This window comes from Canis lupus, chromosome 18, assembly GCF_003254725.2.
Source record: "Canis lupus dingo isolate Sandy chromosome 18, ASM325472v2, whole genome shotgun sequence".
Classification (NCBI taxonomy): Eukaryota; Metazoa; Chordata; class Mammalia; order Carnivora; family Canidae; genus Canis; species Canis lupus.
Genome location: NC_064260.1, coordinates 14,468,635 through 14,493,116, shown reverse-complemented (window position 1 = coordinate 14,493,116; position 24,482 = coordinate 14,468,635). Strand labels below are relative to the sequence as shown.

At 49.8% G+C, this 24,482-nt stretch overlaps 1 protein-coding gene across 1 annotated transcript in view; it reads left to right on the top strand.

The window, feature by feature from the left end:
• CDHR3 (cadherin related family member 3) overlaps positions 1 to 24,482 on the top strand; it is a 60,574-nt gene that overhangs the window by 5,797 nt on the left and 30,295 nt on the right. Inside the window, exons 2-6 of the mRNA XM_049096617.1 lie at positions 3,382 to 3,584; positions 8,450 to 8,615; positions 11,786 to 11,883; positions 22,379 to 22,473; positions 23,193 to 23,297. Coding sequence (XP_048952574.1) covers positions 3,382 to 3,584; positions 8,450 to 8,615; positions 11,786 to 11,883; positions 22,379 to 22,473; positions 23,193 to 23,297 — 667 coding nt within the window. The remainder of the gene's footprint in view (positions 1 to 3,381; positions 3,585 to 8,449; positions 8,616 to 11,785; positions 11,884 to 22,378; positions 22,474 to 23,192; positions 23,298 to 24,482) is intronic.

Sequence of the window (24,482 nt, the reverse complement as noted above, 5' to 3'; positions counted from 1 at the left end):
ATGAAACGGGCAGTCCCCAACACAATTTGCTTGAAGGGCACTAAATATATCCACTTCTGCCTTCAACATATCTTCCTCGCTGCCATACAAAATATGACCATTCAAGCAGGGCTATGAAAAGATCTATAAATATAAGGAGGCAGGGTGGAGCCGTGCAAAGAGCCCTGTGCTTGGAGTTAGATGCCTTGGACTGGAAGGTTAGTTCTTTCACAGAATTAGTTTCCAGAACCCAGGGCTTATCAAGAGTTAAAATGAACACAGCGAGATCAATGGACACACTATCAGCAGAGAAAACCAGGAGATATCAGTGGGCAATATTTGAAGAGCATGGCTTGGCTAGCCTTCTCGGTTCATCGAAGGAGACACACCCTGGTTGGTGGCCAGGGCAAGCTGCCTGTTCAGGGTGAGGTTGCGGAAAGCCTCTCACACCCGAGCTCACGTCAAGTTAATACTGCAGCATGCTTCCTTATGTTATTCCCCAAACAGCCTCTCATAGATAGCATCACCACCACCTAATATCTGGGTGGAGGGGCCAATTTCTCACCAGACCCCAGCACCATCTGGCTACCATGTTACCCAGTCGTAAGACAGCCACGAGACATTCCATGTGTACGGTCACCTAGACTGTCTGTAGTAGGTATGTCCTGTCAGCTAGAGGACCCAGACACCAAGAGCCAGGCCGACCACGGCCCATCAGTGAGTGTGCAACCTCAGGAGTGTAAAATGGTGATGGTGACACCACACCACAGGATTGTGTTCACAATGGCTGAGATCTGGCAGTAAAGCCACACAATGCCTGGCGAGTAGGTGCTCAGTAAATGCAAGTGGTTACTTGTTTGTTTGGGTCTGTTCATTTTGGCTGGACACTACCTAACCGCAGGTGATTCTTGAGAAAAACCAAGTGAGTTCTGTATTTGCTTAAATATGAGCAGAGGCTTCCTTCCTCCTTGACTGGAGGGGCCCAAGTCACGGGTGAGTGGGAAGGGACAAGAGAAGGTGGGGGTTTCCTTGAAGTTACCAACCTTCCATTTTGCTTATGATTGTCCTTGTCTTGCTGAACAGATAGGAAACAGTCTGGTGAACAGCTCATGGGGGCCCTGGTGACTTCTGGTTATGGGAAAAGAGGGTGTGGGGGAATTATGCCTAAGAAAGCCCCAAGCACTGAAGCAGTAGATTAATATGTTCATTAAAAAAAAAAACTATTTGGGGGAACTTTTTTTTTTTGCCTCTAATTAGCTTACTGTTTGGCTCCCAATTTTTATCACGATTGCTATAATATTAAAGTCAATTTTAATGGATTAAAAAATCTATTCATATCCTTGTCACCCTAAACCTCAGCTGCTTTGTTATTTCTGAGCCCTTGCTATGTCCTTGTCCATAAAACAGGATTATTCTGGGAGCAAAAATAACTTATGCATAATGTACTTTAGTCTCTAAACTACATAAGATGATTTTAGATTTGTGAAGCTCGTATCAATGTGTTTATGTTTCAATTTTTCTTACATTCGCATCTACTTCTCTACATCTTCTCCTCCCAATTTTTTTAAAAGATTTTATTTATTTATTCATAAGAGACACACACAGAGAGAGAGAGAGAGAGAGAGAGAGAGAGAGAGAGAGGCAGAGACACAGGCAGAGGGAGAAGCAGGCTCCAGTGCAGGGAGCCCGACGTGGGACTCGATCCTGGGTCTCCAGGATCAGGCCCTGGGCTGAAGGCAGCACTTAACCACTAAGTCACCCGGGCTGCCCATCTCCCCCAAATTTGAAATAAAAACATTCTCTTACAAAAGCCAGCATTTTCCCATGGCTTGTTTGTTTCTAGAAGTTCCACACCTTCCAGGAGGACAGATCCTTTTCTTTACCCCTGTACCTCTTCCCATTCCAAGTGGCTTAATTCCCCAGGGGCTAATGGTGGCCAAGATCAGGAAACCCGCTAAGAAGTAGGACTTCAGTATAAATTTTGATTTTGTTACTTATTATTCTTCACTTCAGTTTCCTCATCTGTAAAATGGTGCCACTAATACCTCTCTGAGAGAGTTGTTTTGGGGAGTAAACAAGAGAAAAGATTTTAATGATGCACTTATTTGGAACATTGGCTGAGTGGTCATTGCACTGACTTCATAGAGCTGCCATACTAAACTACCACAAAATGGGTGGCTTAAAGCAACAGAAATTTATTCTCTCATAGTTCAGGAGATCAGAGGTCTGAAGCCAAGGCACTGACAGGGTTGGTTTTTCTCTAGAAACTCCGAGGGAGGTCTGTTCTACATGTGTTTCCTAGCTTTTGCTGGTTGCTTGATGATCCTTGGCTTCTAGTTGCATCACTTCTACTTCTGCCTCTATCATAACTTGGCTCTCTTCCTCCTGTGTCTCTGTGTCCTGTCCTCTTCTTATAGGGACACCATTTGGTGGATTAGGGCTCACCCTAATTCGGAATGACCTCCTCTTAACCAATTCGTCTGCAAAGATTCTATTTCCAAATAAGGTACCTTCTCAGGTTCTGACTGAACATGGATTTTTTTTGGAGAGGGGATGTGGGAGGGGGGACACTTTTCACCTCCCTAGGGTAACCATCACTACGGAAGCATGAAAGAACATAACCTGTTACTCTTCTCTGTATAAGCAAAATCTTGGTAAGTTATCAAGGACACCTAAGAGTGTCCTAAGGCTTTCCTGGAAGAAACATACTTTCTCTTAAATTATGAAACTCCTGCCTGAAATGCAGCCCGAGGCAATGCACATGACTTCCCGGAGTCTCTCGTTTCCTTCTCTGTGAAATGGGAATTAATCTACCAATCAAGATGTACTGATGGACCCTCGAACTGATGCCCCCAGCATCCCATAATGACAAACAATTGTCCTCGGGATTACTTACAGGTGTGGGGAGATCTACCATGATTCTGGAGCTTGCCTGTCATGCACACTTAGGTTTTGATGAGCTCTGAATCAAATTCCAACACAGATGAGGAAAATAAACTCTTGTAAATTACCCGGGCCTTGTAAGACAGGATGTCACGGCCAGACTAGGTCCTTCAAGTGGATGTCTGCCTCCTAAAAGCATCACATTCGTCTTTCCCCAGCTCCTCACAAAGGCTGCGAGGAAAGAGAAGGAGTGGCAGGAGACAAGAGAAAAGCAGCAGCCTTATTTACAGAATGACAGAAGCAGATTTCATGGTTGTTGGTGGTGGTTGTTTTCTTGGCTCCCAGAAGATCTCTCATTTCCATTTCCAGTCCTTGGTGAGGGTATTTGTTCTTGGGGAGTGACCAGCTTCCAGCAGCGCTCCGAGCTACAGGTTGAAGCCCTAGACCAAGCTGTTAAGTCCTTGTTCCCAGCACAAGCCTTCATGTTCATGTCATTTTGCATCCTTTTTAAACCCACAGGGAGAGAAGCGCTACACCTAATCCACTTGCCTGCTACAAGCAGCGTGGCCGAGAATTCTCCACCTGAGACTCCAGTGCACAAGTTTTCTGTGAACTTATCAGCCTCGCTGTCACCCGTGACTGCAGGGTTGCCCCTGATTATCAACACAAGCCCCCTCACTGACGCCTTCAAGGTGAACGCGCTGTCAGGCTTGGATTTTGAGGCAAGAGTGGCTTCCTTGGGAACTGTCCACAGAGCGGGGTCCTGAAGAAGAGGGCGGTCGGGATTCCAGATCAGTGACCATTTCCTCCCCTTTCCATGGCTCACTCTCCCCTCTAGTAAGACCCAGGAGGCCTGTCTGGGGCAATCCCAGAGCCCTCTGGGCTAGAGGCCCCTAACCACTCTGAACCTTCCTTCTTCGCTTAATCCAGCACAAGGAGCAATATGTTCAGTTTGTTACAAATACAAGTCTTGTTTCTTATTGCCAACCGCCCTCCCGTGCCCTCAGGAGTTAGGCGTATGGTGACAATACCTAAGTCCTTTGGGTGGCATAGTTTGGGCATTGGTCCCCTCAAAAGCCAGGCTCTAATGAATGTGTGCCTGGTGATTCTGCTTTTCTCAAATTCTGTGATTTTTTCAGAAGGAAATCTATGAGACTTATTTAACATGTGAGAACACCTCCTTCATTAAATACAAGCTTTAACGTCCAACCACGCTGTGCAAGTGCTTCCTCTTGCACAATTCCGACCCAGGCGTTCACCTTCAGGAGCCACGCTGCCCCCGCTCTCTTTCCTACTTCATCATTTGAGTCTTTTCCAAAGTTGGTGCTTCTCCTTAGGTAGGACAAACACACCTGCATGTTTTCCACTGGAATCTTCAGAGCCCCTTCTAGGGACACCTTTAGGGTCCAGGTGTCTGCACCTCCCCCACCCCTGCCCTTTGCTCAGTTGGCATAGGAACCTCTGGCGGTTATCATTAGCCCTGACTCGGGTCCTGCCTGCCATTGCCCCGGGGTTCTGGTGGGACCCAGTGGGCTCAGCCTGCTTGGTCAAGGCTCCGTGGCCTCCTTGAGGTACATACTAGGCGCTCTTAAGCACAGCTGATCGTTAGAGTCCTGAGGGGAGCCCCCAAAAGGTGGGCCCCAGAGCAGATCTTTAGGACCCATGATGTGTGGGCAGAGCTCAGGTGTGCAGTATTCTCAGCACCCCTAGGGGCAGGTTCTTTGGTATATAAGGAGCATACTTTCAGACAGGCTGTACCTCAGCATCCAGGTTACAGCCCCAGATGCTGGTTCTGTGACCCACCTGCCCTATCTACCTGGCCCTGGACCTCTGGCTCATCCTCCACAGCTGCTGGTCATCTGGTCCTAGAAGCCCTGCCAACTGCTTGCACTTGTGCAGCATGTCATATATGCCGGACACTGTTGAACGTGCTTCACCTGTGTTTACTTTTTTTTTAATTTTTTTTTAATTTTCACTCATTTATGATAGTCACACACAGAGAGAGAGAGAGAGAGAGGCAGAGACACAGGCAGAGGCAGAAGCAGAAGCAGGCTCCATGCACCGGGAGCCCGACGTGGGACTCGATCCCGGATCTCCAGGATCGCGCCCTGGGCCAAAGGCAGGCGCCAAACCGCTGCGCCACCCAGGGATCCCACCTGTGTTTACTTTTATACTATTCAAACAATCTGATGATTTTATTTATATTACTATCCCCTTTTTATAGGTGGAAGAAACTGTAGCAGAATTTGTTAAATAACTTGCCCTGGGTCACGCAGCTACCTGTAACTGAAACCCAGGCCGTCTGACTTCAGACCTCTATTTTTGTAAACAGCTTCACTGAGATATATTTTGCACAACATACAATTCACCCATTTAAAATGTACAATTCGGTGGTTTTTACTGTGTTCACAGATCATCACCACCATCTAATTCTAGAACACTTTTCCTGTTCCCCCCGGTCTCTGACACCCACTGATCTCCTTTCTGCTTTTAATAAATTTGCCTATTCGGAGCATCGTGGATGGATTCACACTGTACCTGGTCTTTAATGACTGACTAGTTTCCTTTAAGCTGGATCAGCACTTCGTTCCTTTTCATGGCTGAATAATATCCCACCGTATGGACAGACCACAATTTATCTATCCATTCAGTTCAGCTGCTGGCAGATATCGAGCTTGTTCCCCTTTGAGAACTCTCACCCTCAGCCTCTAGATTCTACTGCCTTTGACGATGACGGCAATCATGCAGCATCAGGTGTGCGGGGATCCCATTGAGCATTCCCATCCCGATCTCTGGTTACTCCTGACACTGACTCTACCACCATTGAAAACCCTTTATTCCTATTTTCGAGCTAAGATCACAGAGAGACAGCAAGGTTAGCTTATTTGTCCAAGGTCACATCACCGTAAGAGATGAAATAAGAACTTAACGCAGGTCTTCTGATGGCCAGTCCTGGGCTCTTTCTCCCACATTGCTGTGCACATCTGTTGCTGGTTTGGTGAGGCCTCAAAATCAGGTGAAAGGACCTGCCCTTTCCATGTTTGGTATGATCCAAACAGGGCTGACAGTCAAGGAAGAGTTCCATCCTGTTTCTGACTTCTAGAAATGGTGGCTTGTGTTCAGTGCACTGTTCCAGGCCTGGCGCTTCCTGGACCCTGTGTTGGTCCTAGGATAGGTCACATATTCACCAGTCCTGAAGCTGTTCTGAAGCATTGATTGCTTCTACCCAGAAACTACCCAAGAGCATCAACTCCTCTGTCCAAAACGATCCCATCCTCTAACCCGAAATGCTCACAAGGGCTACTTCTGCTGCCATCCCATGCTAGAACCTGACTCCTCCCTAGGCGACTTCACACTCTGCAGGAGAAGGCTAGTAATGAGGTTTTCGGGTCTCTGGCCCAGAGGTCTGAGGTTGTGCGGAGGCCCGCACCTGCCCTTCTTTCTCTCGCCACTATTTCCTTACCCACTGTCACCAGCATGGTGGGTCTGGCAAATTTGCTCAGCCTTGACCAGGACAACCTCAGACTCAACATACCTGAAACCAAGCACTGTCTTTCACCAAAACTTTGCAGCCAGATTGCCTGCAACCAAATGGAGCCTCCACACTCCCAGCTGTGACCTTTGGAGTGCCTTCCCCTCCCTGGCCTAGTCTCCAACTGCCTGAGGTGTGATACTTTACCAACCTGTGGTTGTTGCGATGATTTAACAAGATAACTCAACAAAATGGCTTGGCAAGAGCCTGGCACACAGACAATAAATGCCAGTAACAGCAGCAAAACCAACTTGCTTATTTGTGTTGACAGCAACTCAGTTCCTTTGACTCTGAGATGTAACATTTTTGGACTCTTTTTTGACTGCATGATTTCCTTCCTCTAGAGTATTAGCACTAGTTCCCCAGAAGAAGGGGCTGTTAATAGGTAATACTGTAGTAAAGGAGTCATTCAAGCTTGGGGTTCAGGAGAGGGCTCCAGGCTTAGCAGGAAGCAAGGGTCTAAATCAGGAAATACAGTGGATTATCTTGACAGAGGGGGATGCTCTGCTGGACATACATTCACTGAACAGTTTCTGGCTCTTTAATGTTAATGAAAGTCAGCATTTGCTGAGTGCACGCTCAGTGCCAAAGAGGGTCAAAGTATTCCATGGAATCTTCACATCAACCCTCTAAAGTAGGTGCTAATATTATCCCCATTTTACAGATGGGGAAATTGAGGCACAAAGGGTTAAGTAATGGGAAGGCTGGGCTTTAAAGCCAGTTAGCCTGGCCCCAGAGTCTATGCTCTTACCCCTGTGTTATGCTGCTCTCACCTGCCAATTGCCAAGCATGGAGATTGGTGATCTCCACATATGTGGGTGCCTGGCTGACCCTGCTCACTGGTGGAGATGAGACTACCTCATTTTCTCTCTCAGCCCTCTCCCACACTTTCTCCCTCCACCACATGCACTCATTCCCATCCATGGCTCCCTTCTCTCAACCAATTGAGATCTTGCACAGCCTCCTCCACGAAGTCTTCCCTGACTACACAGAGCTCACAATGAACTTTGCCCCCAGTTCTCCACAGTACTCTGATCTAGCTCTTTGTTATAATGGTCTGTATTATACTCCAGCTGTTTAACTAGGGCAAGGGGAATTTACCAAATTATAATCATGTGGATACAAAATCAGGGAAAGGTAAAGGACTTTCCCAAGGTCACACCAAAGTTCAGCTGGGACACTAAGTTCTCATCACGACGGGACCCTGAATGCCTGCCTGGCCCCAGTTGTATGCATAAGCAATAGGTTCCATTAGTGTAATTAAGACAGTTATGAAACTTAGTCCTTGATGCTCTGGGCACTCCGTGGTCTAAGCTGGTGACAGGAGTGTGCATGGAGACAGGAGAGGTCCCAGGTTGGCCTCCAGTTAGCCTCAGCAGGACCCTGCCACCCTGGACCGCCCAGGTTCCTGCTGATGAATCTTGATGACGTTTCTCTGGCCTTGGTTCTTAGTGTCCCTCTCACATCTCCAAAACACTTAGAGAGCAGAGAACAGGTTCCCACTAGTGGAATGTGTGGAAATGCACAAAAACACTTGAAGAGACTGTTGATATAAATATATATTGTTCCTTATTTCTGCAGACGTATCCTTCCCTTGTTCATTCTTGGACGTGGCCTTGGGAAAATTAGCACAGAGCGCCGGGTCATGATGTGGCTTAACAGCAATCCCAGGAAAGCGTGGTGTCTTATTCTTAAAGACTAGCAAATCCAACTACATTCAGGGTGGCTAAAGGACTTGTTTAGGTGCCTACCCCAAGTAGTGACAGGGTTTTAATTCCTGGCTTTTCATCTCCAGTCGATGGAACCAGGATGCCGCCTAAATATTTTTCTTTCCTCTGAAAAGCAGCATCACACGCAGGAGTCCCTTTAGTGAAGTGTCATGGGGCTTATGTGGGAAAGACTAAAGCAAAACAACCGGTTCCTCTGACAGTGAGGGAAAGACGGTTTCCAGGATGCTGGTTGCTTCCTCCCTAGTAACATCCCTTTGCAAAAACGCATGCATACAAAACAGATCTCCTTTCACATGGTTACTAAGAATTCTGCATTTGCTTTTAGGTTGTCACCACTGGGAAGGAAGAACTAGACTTTGAAACAGGACCAAACATATTTGATTTGCAGATTTATGTTAAGGATGGCGTCGGTGTCACCGACCTACAGATCCTGACCGTGCAGGTAACAGACGTGAACGAGCCACCTCAGTTTCAAGGCAATTTGGCAAAAGGTAAGATACACTGGGGGGGTGCATCGCTGGAGGGGGGGGACCCTGGGGAACAGAGCAAAACAGAAAAGTAAGTAAACGAGCAGTTGTTTCCCTGGAAAAGGCAGCTACTTGATGAACAGGGAATAAATGAAATGTCCTCCAGCACAGGACTCCCAGTAATGATGCCCAACAATTTACAAAGCCCCTCACCTCCGTGGTTTCTCTCGGGTCTCTCTCAGTCCTGGGGGAGGGGGAACTGAGGCTCAGGGACCTCGAGTGGATCATTCTGGAGTGAGGGTGGGCAGAGCCCATCAGAGGCTCATCCCTGTGTGCTGCCGCGGGTCACTGACTGACCTGTTCCTTCTCCCCCAGACCCCTGGAGGGCAGTGTGTGACCGGGGTCTGCTGCAGAGCAGGGACCATAAAAAGGACGGGGGCACAGGGTGGATCATTTCCTGCATGATCTCTCCCAGGCTCATGACGTTGAACGCCATCCACACTGTCAACTTCCAAGTCTGTCATCTTAGCCCAGCTGCTCTGAACTCTTGACTCAGATACCCAGCTGCCTTGTCCCACGTCTCCATCTGCTGTGTCTAACAGGCACGTGGGACATTGTGAGGTGCGGTGTGGAATGCCCCCAGGTCACCCAAGTGTTAGAGTTGGTTGCCAGTGGAGCCAACCACGTGATTAGAAAGTTAGAACTTTTAGTCCCAACTTCCACACCTCAGCCTACCTCCTCAGAGGCGAGGAGGGTAGAGATTGAGCTCAGTTGCCAACAGTCAATGATGTAAGCAATCATGCCTATGTAATCAAGCCTCCATAAAAACACAAAAGGATAGAGTTTGGAGAGCCTCCAGGTTGGTGAACAGCCTCTCTCTTCTGGGACAGTGATGTGCCCAGAGAGCATAGAAGCTCTGGGCCCCATTTCCCCATGTCATGCCCTATGCATCCCTTACATCTATCTGTTCCGGAGTTAGATCCTTTTGTAATACACTGGTAATCTTGTAAGTAAAATACTTCCCTGAGTTCTGTGATCCCCTTTATCAAATTCCTTGAACCCGAAGAGGGGATGGTGGGAAACTCAGATTTATAGTTCGTGGGTCAGACGTGCAGGTGACAGCCTGAACTTGAAATTGGCATCTGAAGTGGGGGTTGGGGTGTCTCGTGGGGTGAGTCCTTGGTTGGTGGAATCTGAATGCTATCTTTGGGTAGATAGTATCAGATTTGAGTTGAATTGCAGAATCGCAGGTGTCAGAGGATTGCAGGGAAATCCCACATATTGGAATTGGTGTCAGCACATGACATCTCAAACTCAACACACCCTCAGATCAAATTCTTGACTTCCACTCCACCCCTGGCCCCATCATCCTCTCCCCTAATCTCTTTCTCCTGTCATTCCCATTTTGGCAAATGGCACCTCCACCCTTCCAGTTGCTTAATCCCAAACTTCAAAGTCAGCCTTGACTCCTCTTTCTTTTTTCTTTTCTTTCTTTCTTTCTTTCTTTCTTTCTTTCTTTCTTTCTTTCTTTCTTTCTTTCTTTCTTTCTTTCTTTCTTTCTTTCTTTCTTTCTTTCTTTCTTTCTTTCTTTCTTTCTTTCTTTCTTCTTCTTTTCTTTCTTGACTCCTCTGTCTTTCATACCCAACATCAAATCTATGAGGAAATCTTGCCACTGCCAAGTCTGAGCAGTCTGACTGCTCCCTGGCATCTCTATCACTACCACCATGGTGCAAGTCACTAGTCATGTATCACCTGGATTATTGCGATAGGGAGTTAACTGGCCCTGCCCTGTCAGTCTGTTCTCCGCATAGCAGCCAGAAGGATGCTGTTGAATATCAGTCCAATCAAGGCACTCCTCAGCTCAAAACCCCATAAGAACATTCCATCTCCTTCAAGAGGAGAGCCAGAGTCTCCTTAAGGTACCATCAAATTAAAAAAAAAAGAATGGTACCATCAAATCTGTTCAAGTCCACTCCAACCCGTACTGTGCTCTCTTCTGCGTACTTCCATCTCCTCCTCTATGGCAGTCCTGGCCTCCTCACCAGGCTGTGAACACCTCCCCCCGCCCCACACACCACCCTCAATGGCATCTTTGCATTTGCTCTTTGCCCCTTTCCCCATATGTCTACGGTCCTCATTTCTTTAAGAATCTAGACTCAAGTGTCATGGACCTTCCACAGCCACTCCATTTAACACTGTAACCCAACCCACAACACTCAATTCCCTGATTTTCTCCATGACGTTGCACAGTAACGTTCATATATTTTGCTCATTTATTGTAGTGTCTCTATCTTCCCCTCTAATGCAAGGTCCTTGAGAGCAGGGTTTTGTGTTTGGAGAAGCACTATGTGCCCAGTGCATACATAGATCAGTGTCTGGTACACAGTGAGAATTCAGTAAACATTGTTTTGAATGAAAGCACGAGCAGTGATAAAGGTAAGTGAGGGCTGGAGCTCAGACGTAGGATGGGCTGGGATGGAATTTTTATGCACTTACCCCCTCCCCAGCTGAGACAGCCTCATAACTTTTCCGAGCCTGTTTCCCCATTTGTAAAGTGGAGGTAATTAAGATGCCTACTTACATGGGGATGATGACGATAAAGGAGAAAACATAAGCCGTCAGCACAGTGCCTCCAAGGAGTGAGCTGATGTGCACTCCTCAGCCCTCTCGCAGAAGGACGGGCTCTGGGAGAGAGATGCCAGAGTGGGGCGTGGGGGCCCCTTGGGCAGGGCCGGTGGTGTCAAGTGGCTGGTCCCCTCTGGCTGCCCAGAAGTCTGAAGTAGATGAAGACAATTTCTGGTCCCCTTCCTGAGCCTCGGTGGCCCTCTCCCTTTATTCCTGCTGTAAGTCATTTCTGCTGAGATGCTCTGTGACCTTGGCTCAGTTTTGGGGGAATTTGCACCTGAAAGTAAATCATGGACATGGAGCAGCCTTACATGGAGGCTCCTCCCCTACATCACTTCTTGGTGGGAGGGAAACTTGGGAAGATGTGATGCCAGCGTGGCCACCCGAGTACTTTAAGTGGCTTGTTCCCATAAGTGGCTTGTTCATGCCTTTATTCACGCATCCCTCCTTCCCACGATGCCAGTGCTTGGTTCTCTTTGCTTCTCTGTGTACAGCCGTCCTGACTCTGTAATTCCTCATTTGCTTTATCTGATAAAATGTTTCTTATTCCACTTTGGATGCTGATATAGGTCTAGACCTCTACATAGTGGAAGGAGCAAAACCAGGATTCATTTATCAGGTTGAGGCCTTCGATCCAGAAGACACAAGCCGAAACATACCTCTGAGTGTAAGTCTCTTAGATAAACAAGGTGGGCTTCTCCACACAGGAGCCTGGGGCCTCTGCTAGGGGCGTGGGCAGTGGGAGAGGAGGGATAGACTCTCCACCACCATGGCACACAGTACGGGGGATGTCCGAATGGGTACGGGATAGACACCCCAGGTTAGACTCATGGCTCTGTGTGATCTTGGACAAATTCTTAACCTCTGAGATTCAATTTCTTCATCTATAAAATGGAAGAATAATAGCATGTACACAGCTGGGGGATTGTAAGTATTAGATAACGCCTGTATAGCCACTTAGCACCGTGTCTGGCATGTTGGAATGGCTCAGGATTTTTAATTTCTAAGGTGATAAAAATCCAGCAATATTCTTTTAAAAGTAAGCAAAAAAATGTGTACCCCAAAGGCCGGCATTAACACTTCCTTTTCAAGAGATGGAGTCAAGCTGCTTGGAGCCAAGTTTAAAAAAAAAAAAAAAAAAGTTAAAAGAGAGTCCCAGAAATTCCAAAGAAAAGAGCCCCCCCCCCCCCCAAAGAAAAAACAGAGACTAGATCCTGGACCATTCCCTCTCCATTCAGTCTGAGACAGCTGATCTCTCTTCCTTTAAATCCATTTCCTGCATGCAGCTCTCAAAGGAGCTCTTGTAACCACGACCCCTCAGGCGAAGGAGCCTTTCAGTTTGTCCCTGGGCCGGGAGGCCCTGGCTCCTAGCTGCGTCCCCTGAAGTGGCCCAGACACCCTGCAGCTGGGCAGCCCAGGCTGGAGAGAAAAACCGAAGCTCACATCAGCCAGCCAACTAACCTTGAAGCAGGCATCACTCCTGCAAATCGTGCCTTACGGAGAGAAGCGAGTACTTGAAATATGACACTCAGCGAATTGGTAACACCAGGAGGCTGTTTCTGCTGTTCGCTGCTTGATTTGCAGCTTCAACAGAGCTACTTTTTCTAACAGGAGGAAGTGAGCCTTGGAAATAACCTCCAGGACCCATAGAATATGGTCTGCAGGATCTGGAACAAAGCTGTTTTCAGATTAGTGGCCACATCTTGAGTTAGGGAATAGTCTGTTATTATCAGAAGATGACCCTCTGTCCCCGACATCATTTATTCAGAGTTCTGTGAATAAATGGAATAAGTGGAAGAGGCAAACACTTAATGGGTCCCTACTATGTGCTCAGAACAATACCGGGTGCTCTAAATGCATACTTATGATAACGTCCTTGTTATATCAGTTATAAATCTGTTTGTCTGAAAATAACAGAAAACTCAACCACACTGGTGGATGTGGGAGTTTTCCCCCACTCCCATAACAAGAAGTGCAGAGGTGGGCCGGCGGTCCAGGGCTGGCACGTCTGCTGCCCTCAGAAACCTGGGCTCTTTCTAACTTTATGCTCTTCCACTCGCATGTTGGTTTTGTCCTCTTTTTGTTCACCTCATGATTACAATATGACTGGGGCACCTCCAGGCTTTAACTTTCAGTTCCAGGCAGGAAGAAGAAGAAAAAAAAAGCAGGAAGGAGTAAGAGTGAGGGAACAGGCCAGCCCGGTGTGTATCTCAAAGATCCTCCAGAGGCCCTTCCTGGAGGACTTTTTTACTTTACTTCTCACCGGCCAGAACTGTTGCCACTGTTGTTGGATGGTGGCCAAGGAAATGGGATTTTGGATGGGTCAGCAACCCAAAATCTAGTACTTCATTTATACATTGAGTTTTCTTTGTGACCAAGAAGCCACTATGTGCCAGGCTTTCTTTCTTTTTTCTTTCTTTCTTTCTTTCTTTCTTTCTTTCTTTCTTTCTTTCTTTCTTTCTTTCTTTCTTTCTTCTTTCAGATTTTATTTATTTATTCATGAGAGACACAGAGAAAGAGAGGCATAGACACAGGCAGAGGGAGAAGCAGACTCCCTGCGGGGAGCCCGATGTGGGATTCCATCCCTGAACTCCATCCAGGGACTCCAGGATCACGCCCTGAGCCACCCAGGTGTCCCTGTGCCAGACTTTCTATTAGATATTTTGGACACAAAGACAAGTGAGACACATCCTTGTACCTCAAGATGTTTATGTCTTCTCATGGGTGGGGAGACATTCGTGCACACACCAAATTCTTGTAATTTTGTAAGATAATTACTATAAAGCTCATACAAGAGGCAGTGGGGGCAAAGTGGAAGGAATCTCAACAGTTGAGAAAAATGTTTATTTTTAAATCTTCATCTACAAATTATGCAGAAGGAAAAAGATCACAGTGGCTGCTTTAAAAACACCCGGTAGATCAGGTTGAGGAAGGGAAGGGGCCTCAGGCCGTTGCTCCCTTAAGAGAAAATGCGGTGCCAGAGGTCCGAGAGCAGCTGCAGGGTGCACCTGTGCTTTCTGCAGTGTGTTTGGGGAGGGGCGCTTCCCATTGCAGCACAAAGTGTTAATGAGGTGTTTCACACGTACAGTAGAACTAACCACCTTGCAGAGAGTTGACAGCCAGCCGGGAGGAAAGATGAGCATAATCTAGAGAGAAGGCTTCTCCGGCTAGGAACAGGAACTAACCATTTAGGAAGTGGTAGGAAAGGACGGATTTTGCTCCCTAGAAGGAGAAAGGAGATGGGTTGGTTGACTACCAAGACCAAACCCATGCTTCTCAACTTTGGCTGTAAGTTGAAACCAGCAGAGGAACGTTAAAAAACAACAGATATCTGGGTCCCACTCCCTAGGGGTCTGATGTGATCGTCCTGGGGTGTGACCCAGGCATCAGGCTCATCTAGTTCCCCGGGGGTCGCTGGTGGTGGGCCTGAGAAGCACCACTGGAAGACGTGGTTTCCCAAATTTCCAAGCCTCTCTCTTGGGCCTTGCAGTCCTGTGGGGCTGGGGTGGGGGTGGGGGACCTGGGAATCTGAGTATTTGCCAGATACCCTGGGGGAGTCCTCTGGTCAGAATGGCTGGGCGGGTTGGGCCCCTGCATGAGAATATATGTAGGCTGCTTTTAAGAAAACACAGATTCTGACGGTTAAAGCAGCCGATGCTTGACCTCAGCTCAGGTCCTGATCTCAGGTTGGTGAGTTCAGGCTCCGCATTGGGTTCCACGTTTAAAAAAAAAAAAAAAAGTAAAAAGTAAAAAGTAAAATTAATTAATTAATTAAATTTAATTGAAAAACACAGATTCCTGGAACACAAGTGTCCCAGGTGATTGGGATGCACTGCACCCTTCTGCTGAACTGCTGAACTGGAGAAACAAGTAAAGGCTTTAATGAAACACCAGAGCTGGGCCAGGAGCCAGGCACCCTCCTGGCTGCTGCTGCTCTTGCCGCTGGAGGGCACACCGGCGGGGTGGGTGGCACGATGGGGCTCACTTCCTTCTGGGGCTCCCCCCAGCTGCCCCTGGCCTTGGGGGTCGGGGACCAGCTGTCCAAGCTCAGGCTCAGGGCATACCCTGGGCCTCAAGAGGACCTGTCCTCCTCGGATCTGCCCAAGAGCTGGGACTGGCTCAGGTGAATGGGGTCACACACGCCAGTGTCCCCAGAACCAGTCCATCTCCAGTACTGTGGCTCCTGCTGGGCCCACTGGGCAGACCGGATCCACAACAAAGGGAGGGGGCGTGGCCCCCACCCTGCTGGCTTTGTTGCTTGGCACTGACCTTCCCAACACTGGGATCCTGCTTGGAGTGGGGTGGGGACAGGGGCAATGACCTGCCTGTACGGGGCTCTCCCACAAGCTCTGCAACCCCAATAAGATCTGCGGCAAGTGCCGGGCCAAGAACCAGGAGTTAGGACAAGTTTAACCAATGTGGAACATGCACCAAACTCAAGAGTGCCGTGCCATCCAGAAGCACACCCTCTGGAAGGTGATGGCTCCCTCTCCGGGGGGAGAAGAGGACAGCAGAAATCCACACCAACAGCCTCATCAGCTGCTGTACAATGGCTAACTACATGGGGTCATCTACCAGGAGTACCAGACAAGACCTGAATAAACCGTGTCATTCCTGCGGCCCTCTGGGCAGTCGGTGATGGCACGGAGTACAGCATTGCCTGGAATTCCTGGGGAGAACCATGGGGGGAGAGCAAGGCTGGATGAGGAGAGTGACCAGCCCCTACAAAGATGTGAAGGGTGCAATTACAACCTTGCTGTCGAGGAGTACTCTACGTTTGGGGACCCCATCCTTTAAGACACAGGTTTCCAGAAGAGCAGTCTTTGAAGAAATAGTATTGTGACCCATAAGCAAAGGGGATCCTATCATTAGGGGCACCGGGTTTCTAGCCACCATATGAAGGATCTAGGGGTCGATATTCAAAGTTTCTGATGGTCAGAGTGCTTAGGACCTAGCTGGGTGCTGCCGCGGTGCTGGCTGGAAGGGCAATCCTGAGGAAGAGGCTGGAAGAGCCTGAGACTCCTGGGCCAGCAGCTTCTCTGCCTTCATAACTGCAGCAAATCACCTACCTGGCGAAGGTACGGTCCACAAGACAATTATGTGACCTCCATTCAGACTTATCACCAGTTCTTATATCACCTTGGAATCACTGGTGGGTGTGGAGGGACTAGAGGGCCATTTCAGACTGCCCAAGTGACGAATAAAATACACGACTACCCACAAGAAGAAATAAAACAAAACAGAAGCAAAACACCAAAGCATGTGCGTGAAGCCACCGTGGCTTGGTTTGTGCCTATCACCTTACCTGGTGGGTTCCAAGGAGTTGCCTTGCTGGTGGGAACCACTAAGGAGGAAGGATGAGTTTTAAAAATAGCTCTAGAAACTCCAGCTCCCTTAAAACGCCAAATCCCACAACCGCTACCCAGCTGAATAAATGGAAACTGTGTCACAGATAATGTAAAAGTGGGGCTAATGCAGAAATGCTCCCTCCTTTTTAAAGACGTTTTAAAAGCGTGTGGTTGTACATTGTTTGGACCAGAGCTGGCAAGCTCTGAACTGCAGGAATGACCACTGTACATGTCATTTTAAATGTTCTGGTAGCCACATTAAGAAATAAAATGAGGGACACCTGGTGGCTCAGTTGGTTGGGCGTCTGCCTTCAGCTCAGGTCATGATCCTGGAGTCCCAGGATCAAGCCTCAAGATCAAGAAGATCAAGCTTCTCCCCCTGTTCTCTCCCCAACTCATGTTTTCTCGCTTGCACACGCGCTCTCTCTCTCTCTCAAATAAAGTCTTTAAAAAAAAAAGGTAAAATGAAAAGATAAAATTAACTATAATATGCTTTTCGAATTTGAAATACTCATACCCAAAGTGCTATCCTTTCACCGTTATCAACATAACAGTTCATGAGATATTTCACCCCCTTTCTCTTAGTAGTAAGTCTTCGGACTCCTTGTGCCCTTTGCACTTCATAGCTCACCTCCTTTCAGACCAGCCACACTGCAGCCGCTCAGCAGTCACAGGTGCCCGTGGCTGGTGGCTCGTGTTGGCTGCAGGGCGCGGGCTGGGACCCAGCATGGGCTGGCCTCCCTGTGCACCCTCCGTGTGGTGATGGGGGCGGGTGGGGCGCGCTCCGGGGCAGGCACTAGGCCTGGGCTCAGACTGGCTTGCGTGTGAATAATGACATTTCCTGGCATCTCTTCACTCGCTCGGCCCCCTCCCCCCTGCACTTTCTCTGCCTCTTAAAGGAGGTTCAGTGAGCTCCAACCCCCTCCCACCCAGCTCCCACACTCCACCTCCCCCTCTGCTGGGAAGTGGCCACCGTGACTGCAGCAGAGCCTCCTCGGAGACTCTGAGGACGTTAATCAGTTTCGCAGCTGGAGGCAAAGTGATCTAGTGCAGCCATTCCTCCAGGAAGGAGCTTTCCCTGGGCCTTTCCATTAGGGAAGGACTTTTGCATAAAGTGAAATGTGCTTTGTCTTCAGCGGGGCAGACAAAGGATTAAATTAAAAGAGCAATAACCTTGCTACCAGCTGGGCTACCAGGAGGGCATCAGGGGAAGTCACTGTCCCCCGGCCCCCCTCTTGCACGTGCCTCTGAGAAGTGGCAGCGAGCTGTGTCTTTGCCTCCTGGGAATAAAGTGGTCCTTTATGCCGGAGCTGGCTGGCTGGGGCTGTTCAGGTGCATCGAGCAGCCCCCTGTCTCATGAGGGAAGGAGCCGAGGCCTTTGCCCGGGGCCCTGGAGCTCTCGCCGGGACTGAGGTCTCCTGGCCCAACCCCTGCTCATTCCCTTCTACCTTGTTCTGGCAAATTCCGTCCTTGGTGTCCCATCCCTTGATTTCCCGAGTGACAGCACCCTTCCTGCTCCCCACGGCTGCACTCCCACACCACACCACACACACACACACACACACACACACACACACAGATGCACACCACTTGTGCAATGCCCTCTGGCATCCGTCTGCTAACTCAGGAGTCTTGGCAAAACGCGTTCTACTTCTGGTTCATGTTAAAATGCTCAAGAAAGGGGAAAGCAGTGGTACTGAACAAGGCCCATTCCAAATACATCAGCACTGATGACTGTTCACATGTTGGGAGAGAAATTTCCTCGAATAGATGGGGATTGCCGTCCATCTGTAAGATGAGCGGAGCCTGAGTCAGAGAATAGGACCGGGCTGATGATGGAAAAGGAAGACAGTATGGAAGAGGGTAGAAGCCTTGGCAGCGTCTCCAGCCATCCTTTATTTCTCCTTTGTGAATGTGGCTCCTCTTAAAAACATTTAAATGCTGGCTTATAACCCATTGAGCTCACCCTCCTAATGATACCCCACAAGCTGACCCAAGGGAAAGGGAGATTGCAGTAGGAGATTTTTTTTTATGTTGTTGTTGTTTTTCTTCCTAGGCGCCCTTCCCTCCCACTTCTATCCCCCACCCACCACCTCTGAATTGGGATGGGGGCGGAACAGGGTAAGAGAGAGGAATCGGGGGTTTTTCTAAAAAACCTGACACTGAAAAATGCAACAGGAACGCGGCGGTGTCTGCACACTTGCCACCGCCGGGTTGGAAGAGGATGCTGGGTCCTCTGGGTGGTGTGGGCGCATGGGTGCGGCCGTCCTGGGCACCCCTGGCTGTGGGTCGCTGGATCCCACTGCAGGCCCCAAGGTGGCTGGGGCTGCAGCTGCAGCGGGCGATCTCTGGTCCGGGTGGCCTGCTGTCCCCAGGGAGCCTGGCGTTTCTGCAAACTGAGCCCGCTTCCACTCACCCTGCCTCCTCCTCCGACACCAGCGACTCGATAAAGGGGGCCCAGGCAGGAAGCTGGAGCCTTTGCGTCCTGGAGCAAACTGCAGCCCTGCGAGGCGCCCAGAGACCTGGGGTGGCCGCGAGGGCGCATTCCCAGTGCGGGGAGCCCAGCGCTGGCCTGACCGGCTCCCGTTAACCGGATTGATCTGATTACTCAGGACTTCCCAGCCGGTGGTGGAGCAGAGAGGGGCTGCCGCAGCTTCTCATTCTGTTTAATTTCTGTTTTCCAAGAATGAATATCACGGGAGCAGCTTTGATTAAACAAGCCTTTAAAAAGGGGGAGAGAATGCCAGGTTTTGCAGAAAGCTTTACTGAGTTGCTGGCAAATGGCCACATGACACAATATTTTTAGTCTATGGATATTATCTCCTTTCTAACTACAAAACTGCTGTTCCCATTAACACAGGCTCCTAGGTTCAGGGGTAAGGAAATGAGCCTGGTGTTAAAAGAAAAAAAAAATTCAGGATTCCAGGAAATCAGCCTCTTAATAAGAATGAAAAAGAAATTCCCCACGTTCCTGAGTCTGCCCTTTCTGTCTGCTGCTGTTTCGTGTTTCTTGCTTGCTGAGATGTAGGCAGAACTGCAGGAGATTTCATAATCCGGCCTCGCGCTACCAAACTAAAAAAGATTTTTTTTTTTTTAACGTTCAGCAAGATTTTGTTGTTCCTTTTTGTTTTGTTTTAAGATTTTTAAGGTGGGAATGCTGGTCTCGGATGAGAAATAGGCAAGAAGAAAACCCTGATATTCAACATTTAACAACTATTTATTGATTGAAAAAAGATTTATTGAGCATCTACTATGTGTTAGGCACTAGAGATGTAGTAACGAAGATGAAGCCTTTACCCTCGTGGATCTGACGTTCTAACCAACAGCGGTAGTTAACCTCTATAGAGGCCTTACCATGTGCCAGGCACATGGTTCTAGAACTTTACATGCTCATCCCTTGGACATACCCTATTATTATTCTCTTTGTTGCACAAGCTCTCACAGCTGGCAAGTAGTAGAACCAGGACTCAGACCCAGCAGCCTGGCTCCAGAGCCGCAGCGTTTCTTGACGCAGCCACCCCCATTCGTGACTCTTCTATTCTAGATGGGTCTAAGTCCCCCTCCTCTGTTCATATCCTATATTTGTCTATATTTGTCTCCCTCTGAGCATGTCTCCAATATCTTCCTTGTATGTTCCATCAGTTGCCCACCAGCTTTTGGAGATCAGGGTCTGTCTGTCACCTCCGTATCCCAAGACTTTCTCCTGTTTGAGACTAATCAGAACTGGGGATCTATGTCCTAACGCATTAAACCCATTGGAAAGGCATCCTGATTCAGGTGCATGTAGTAAATGGCCCCCATGGGTCTATAAACCCTGCCATTCCATCATATCCAGCTTGAGCCTCTGATCTATGGATATGTGAGGATTCTCCGCAGGGAAGGCTCAGCTCAAAGGCAGAGAACGGCTCTGTGTGTCCTGGCGGCTGCTGCCCAGGCTGCGAGCCAGAGAGATGGTGGGGGGGATCTTAGGATTTAAACAATGTACCTTTGAGGACTGCCAAGCTGCTTATCTGATTTGGGGAGTTGGAATAAAGGTCTTCCTTGGTGTTGCCTTAAAATTTCCCCTTAAAAATGAGTAAGAACCACTTAAGTGACCAGCCAGAAAGATTAGTTAAAGTAAGCCCTACCGTAGAACGCTGTGCCATCATTAACCAACCAGGCTGTAAGGTAAGAGTTAAGAATACGGGGAAGTGCTCAAGCTACAAAGGAAAAGGACAAGAGAATGTAATTTTGATTAGGGCATCATCTCAATTTTTTGGAGGGTATATGCTTGTGTAGAAAAGAACAGAGGGCTATTTGTGAAAATCATAAGATTTCACAGGTGACTAATCTTGAGTTTCTTTTTCATATTTTTCTGTCTTTCCTAATTTGTGTATAAAAAGTATCTTTTTATTACGATTAGGAAAATGATTAAAACCTTATAATGGCCCCAAATGAGATCTCTAATCTATTTTCTGTGCTTTCTTTCTTCTCCTATGGGGAGCTTAGCTGCGATCACACAACATAGCAAATCGCTGGGTTGGAAGCCTTGGCTGGTGTTTCCTTTGATTCTGGACTTCAGGGGCTGTGGCTCTGATTACAAAATCTCCACCAATTATCTGATCCAGAGATCTAAGGCCCTGAGGATAGATCATCTCTCATCCTAGTAGGAAATAACAAAACCTTCAAATCTTAAAGCCCTTTGGAACAAATGGACATAAACATGTAAGCCTCGTATGTCGCTGTGGTGCTTCACATTTTCCAGCTTGCCTTCTGATGTAATCCTCACAATAAACATGGAGGAGCAGTTGGTGGCATTGTCCCTATATTACAGGCAAGGAAGGGACTTGTCCCAGATCCTGTGGTGAGGACCAGAACTTGGATTCAGCTCTTCTGGTCCAGGTCCTTCGCCTGCTTCATTGACATCATCATGGCAGCAAGGAAGCAGTCTTGATGAGCACCCATGGATGATAGCACAGGGGTGGTCCTCCCATGGGCTGGCCGTTAGTGGGCTGTGCAAAGAAGTCTGTGTTCCCATTAGAGCAAATGGTGCTAGGCAGGAGTTCAACAAGACAGCTGGGGTGGGCACTGGGTCCATAACGGAATAGATTCCCAACTCCCTGAGATGTGGAAAGACTTCATCAGTGGCCATAATCCCGAGATCAGATTCTAAAGCAGCCCTGCTAAAGCTCCAAAAGTGCTTCCAACGTGGACTTGAGGCCCAGACTAGATTTTTTTTTTTTTAGATTTTATTTTTCATGAGAGTCGCAGAGACACAGGCAGAGGCTCCCTGTGGGGAGCCAGATGTGGGACTCGATTCTAGGACCCCAGGATCACGACCTGAGCTGAAGGCAGATGCTCAACCACTGAACCACCCAGAAGCCTCTAGAGACCAGATCTTATTTACTTTCATATCATCCTATTGCCTAATGCCTGGTAGCCATGTTTAAATAGTGTTGGTCAAAGCCAAGACCTAGACTCAATGCCAGATGTCATCCTGAGAAGCACAAATGGAACATGGTGATGGGGTGAAGGAGACTGGACTCAGAAGCATAGTGTCCAGACAGGGGACCTTTACACCCACTCTGTCATTGAAGCAGGACCCAGTGGCCAGCTCCTCGGGGGGAAGCTTCTCAGGTCAGAGGCTTGGGCCAACAGATCCAGAATTTTCTTGCTTTAAGAACTATTAAGTCTGAGAACTCTGCATTGGGTTATCCCGATGCATCAAGAATGTTCCATGGCCCAAGAATATAAAATGGGAATGGAACAAACTAGTCTCTCATGGAAAGACGAACAGGTACTCTCAGTTACATTCTTTTTTTCCTTGTTTTTTAGTATTTCCTGATCGTCCCCTCAGTGAACTTCGGGATGTCTGCTAATGGGACCCTCTTCTCCACAAAGGAATTTGACTTTGAGGCAGGACACAAAAGGTAGCCTTTGTCAATGACCTTGCTTGAAGCACATTTATCTGAGGGGCGAGGAGCAGGCCTGGTGCAGCTTGCAGGCAGCGAGGCAGGCTCCGAGCGGTTTGCTGCCTTCCTGCTGAGTTCAGAGGGTAGTGAGCCCCCCAAAAGGAAGAAGGACTAAGGCAATTATCTGGAAAGCCTCCTTTCCCAACCCAGATCTTCATCGCCACATAATAAGAACGGAGGGGTGGGAGAAGTCGCCCCAAGGACCTGGAGAATTGCCTCAGATGCCTTTCTGGCTTGGACACCAGGCTGAGAGCAGCAGGGTGGAGGCGAGCAGGTGGCTGAGGAAAGAGGTGAGGCGAGACCAGCGTTTGAGGACGGAAACACACAGGGTGACACGGGGTGACCTTGGCTCCTCACCTGGTGTGAGAACCAGGCTAGTTCCTCATCCCTGGGAGCCTCGGTTTCCTCACCCGGGCCTAATGCACGTTTGCAGGGAGATGCGAGGAACGACACAGAGGTACTGTGTGCAACATGGGGGGCGGTGGCCGGGAACACAACCGCGGGCGGGAGAGAAGCTGCGGGTGGGTTTGTAGGGACGAGGAAGGAAGGGCAGACACGGCAGTTCTGACTCCGCAGGAGTGGCTGAAGGGGTGGCCAGAAAGGGCAGACTCTTCCCGCCCCCCTCCCCGTGTCCCTCCCCCTGTGAGGAAGTGTCAGCCACTGGGTCTCCCTGACAGCTTCCATCTCGGCGCGGGAGTGAGGGACGGGCAAGGGCTCGAAGCCTCCACGGCGCTCCGGGTGAACATCGTGAACGTCAACGATGAGGCCCCTCGCTTTACCAGGTAGGCCTGAGGGGGCCAGGGCCGCCGTCTCCCGGGGCGCCCGGCTTTGTCAGCTGCGTGGACACCAGACCGAGGGGTGCCCTTTGCTGGCCTGAGGAGAGACAAGAGGCCTGAGGTCTTCAGAGTCCTTCCTCGGGGCCTCGGCACCAGGGGACCGCGGGTGCGGCGCGGAGCGGTGACAGGGGCTGGACGCGACGCCCCTGGCGCGCGGCGGGGCCTGGGCCTGCGTGGAAGGTCCACAGAGGCCGGCGGCTGCCAACAGGGTGTCGGCTAATGCTCGGCCCGCGCCATCAGCCAAGGCCCAGCGCCCTCAGGACGGCATCCTCTCCGGCGGAGGAGAGGCCGCCTTCGGGGCTACCTGGGAGGCCTGCCTGCTGCGGGTGTCCCAGATGCCCTCCTGCCACGGGGGATCCGGAAAAGACACCGGCAGCACTCATCCGGCAGAGGGAGGGGGGAAACTGAGTCTGGTGCAAGGGGCCTGGGGCAGGGTCTGGCCCCAGCCCGGGCACAAAGGGAGACCCTCGCCTGTTATGCTTGGGGACTTGGGGGGCAGACGGGGTTCTGAGCTAGTGTCCGACCGTGTAAACGCTGCACGGCCGCGAACCTTCCGGGCGTGAGCCGAGGGCCAAGGTGCAGGAACGGCAGCGGCCGGCCCAGGTCACGCTGCCCGGGCACCTGCTGCAGGCCAGGCTCGGAGGGGGGGCCCTTCCCGCCGCCGGGCTCCTCCGGGGTGCAGTGCGGGCGGCCTGTAAGCGGCCCGCAGCCCGCCCGGTGCAGACGCACAGCCGGGCGACTCCTCGGGTCCCGGGGCCCCCACACTCCGATCTGAGGGGGACAGCAGGTTAATGGGGTGCAGCGGGGAAAACGAGTCCTCCCCAGGGGCAGACCGACTCTGGTTTGGACGCCGACCGACACAGCAGCTGGCCTCCGCGGAGAGCGCGTGGCCCCGGGGGCGGCTGGGCCCCCAGAGGCAGGCCTGCGGCTCCGGAGTGACCCCGTTAGGCCCCGTTACGGGCAGACGGTCTGTGTGACTGCGTGGCCACGTCGTAACGAGTCCCTGGGCTTTGCTTCGAACAGCAGTCCCCGGGCGTCGGCGGGCGGGTGGGTACGGACCTGTCGCCGGAGGGACGGGGACAGGGGCTGCCTCGACTGCACCCGGCTGCCCCGGTAAGGTCGCCCTCGGCC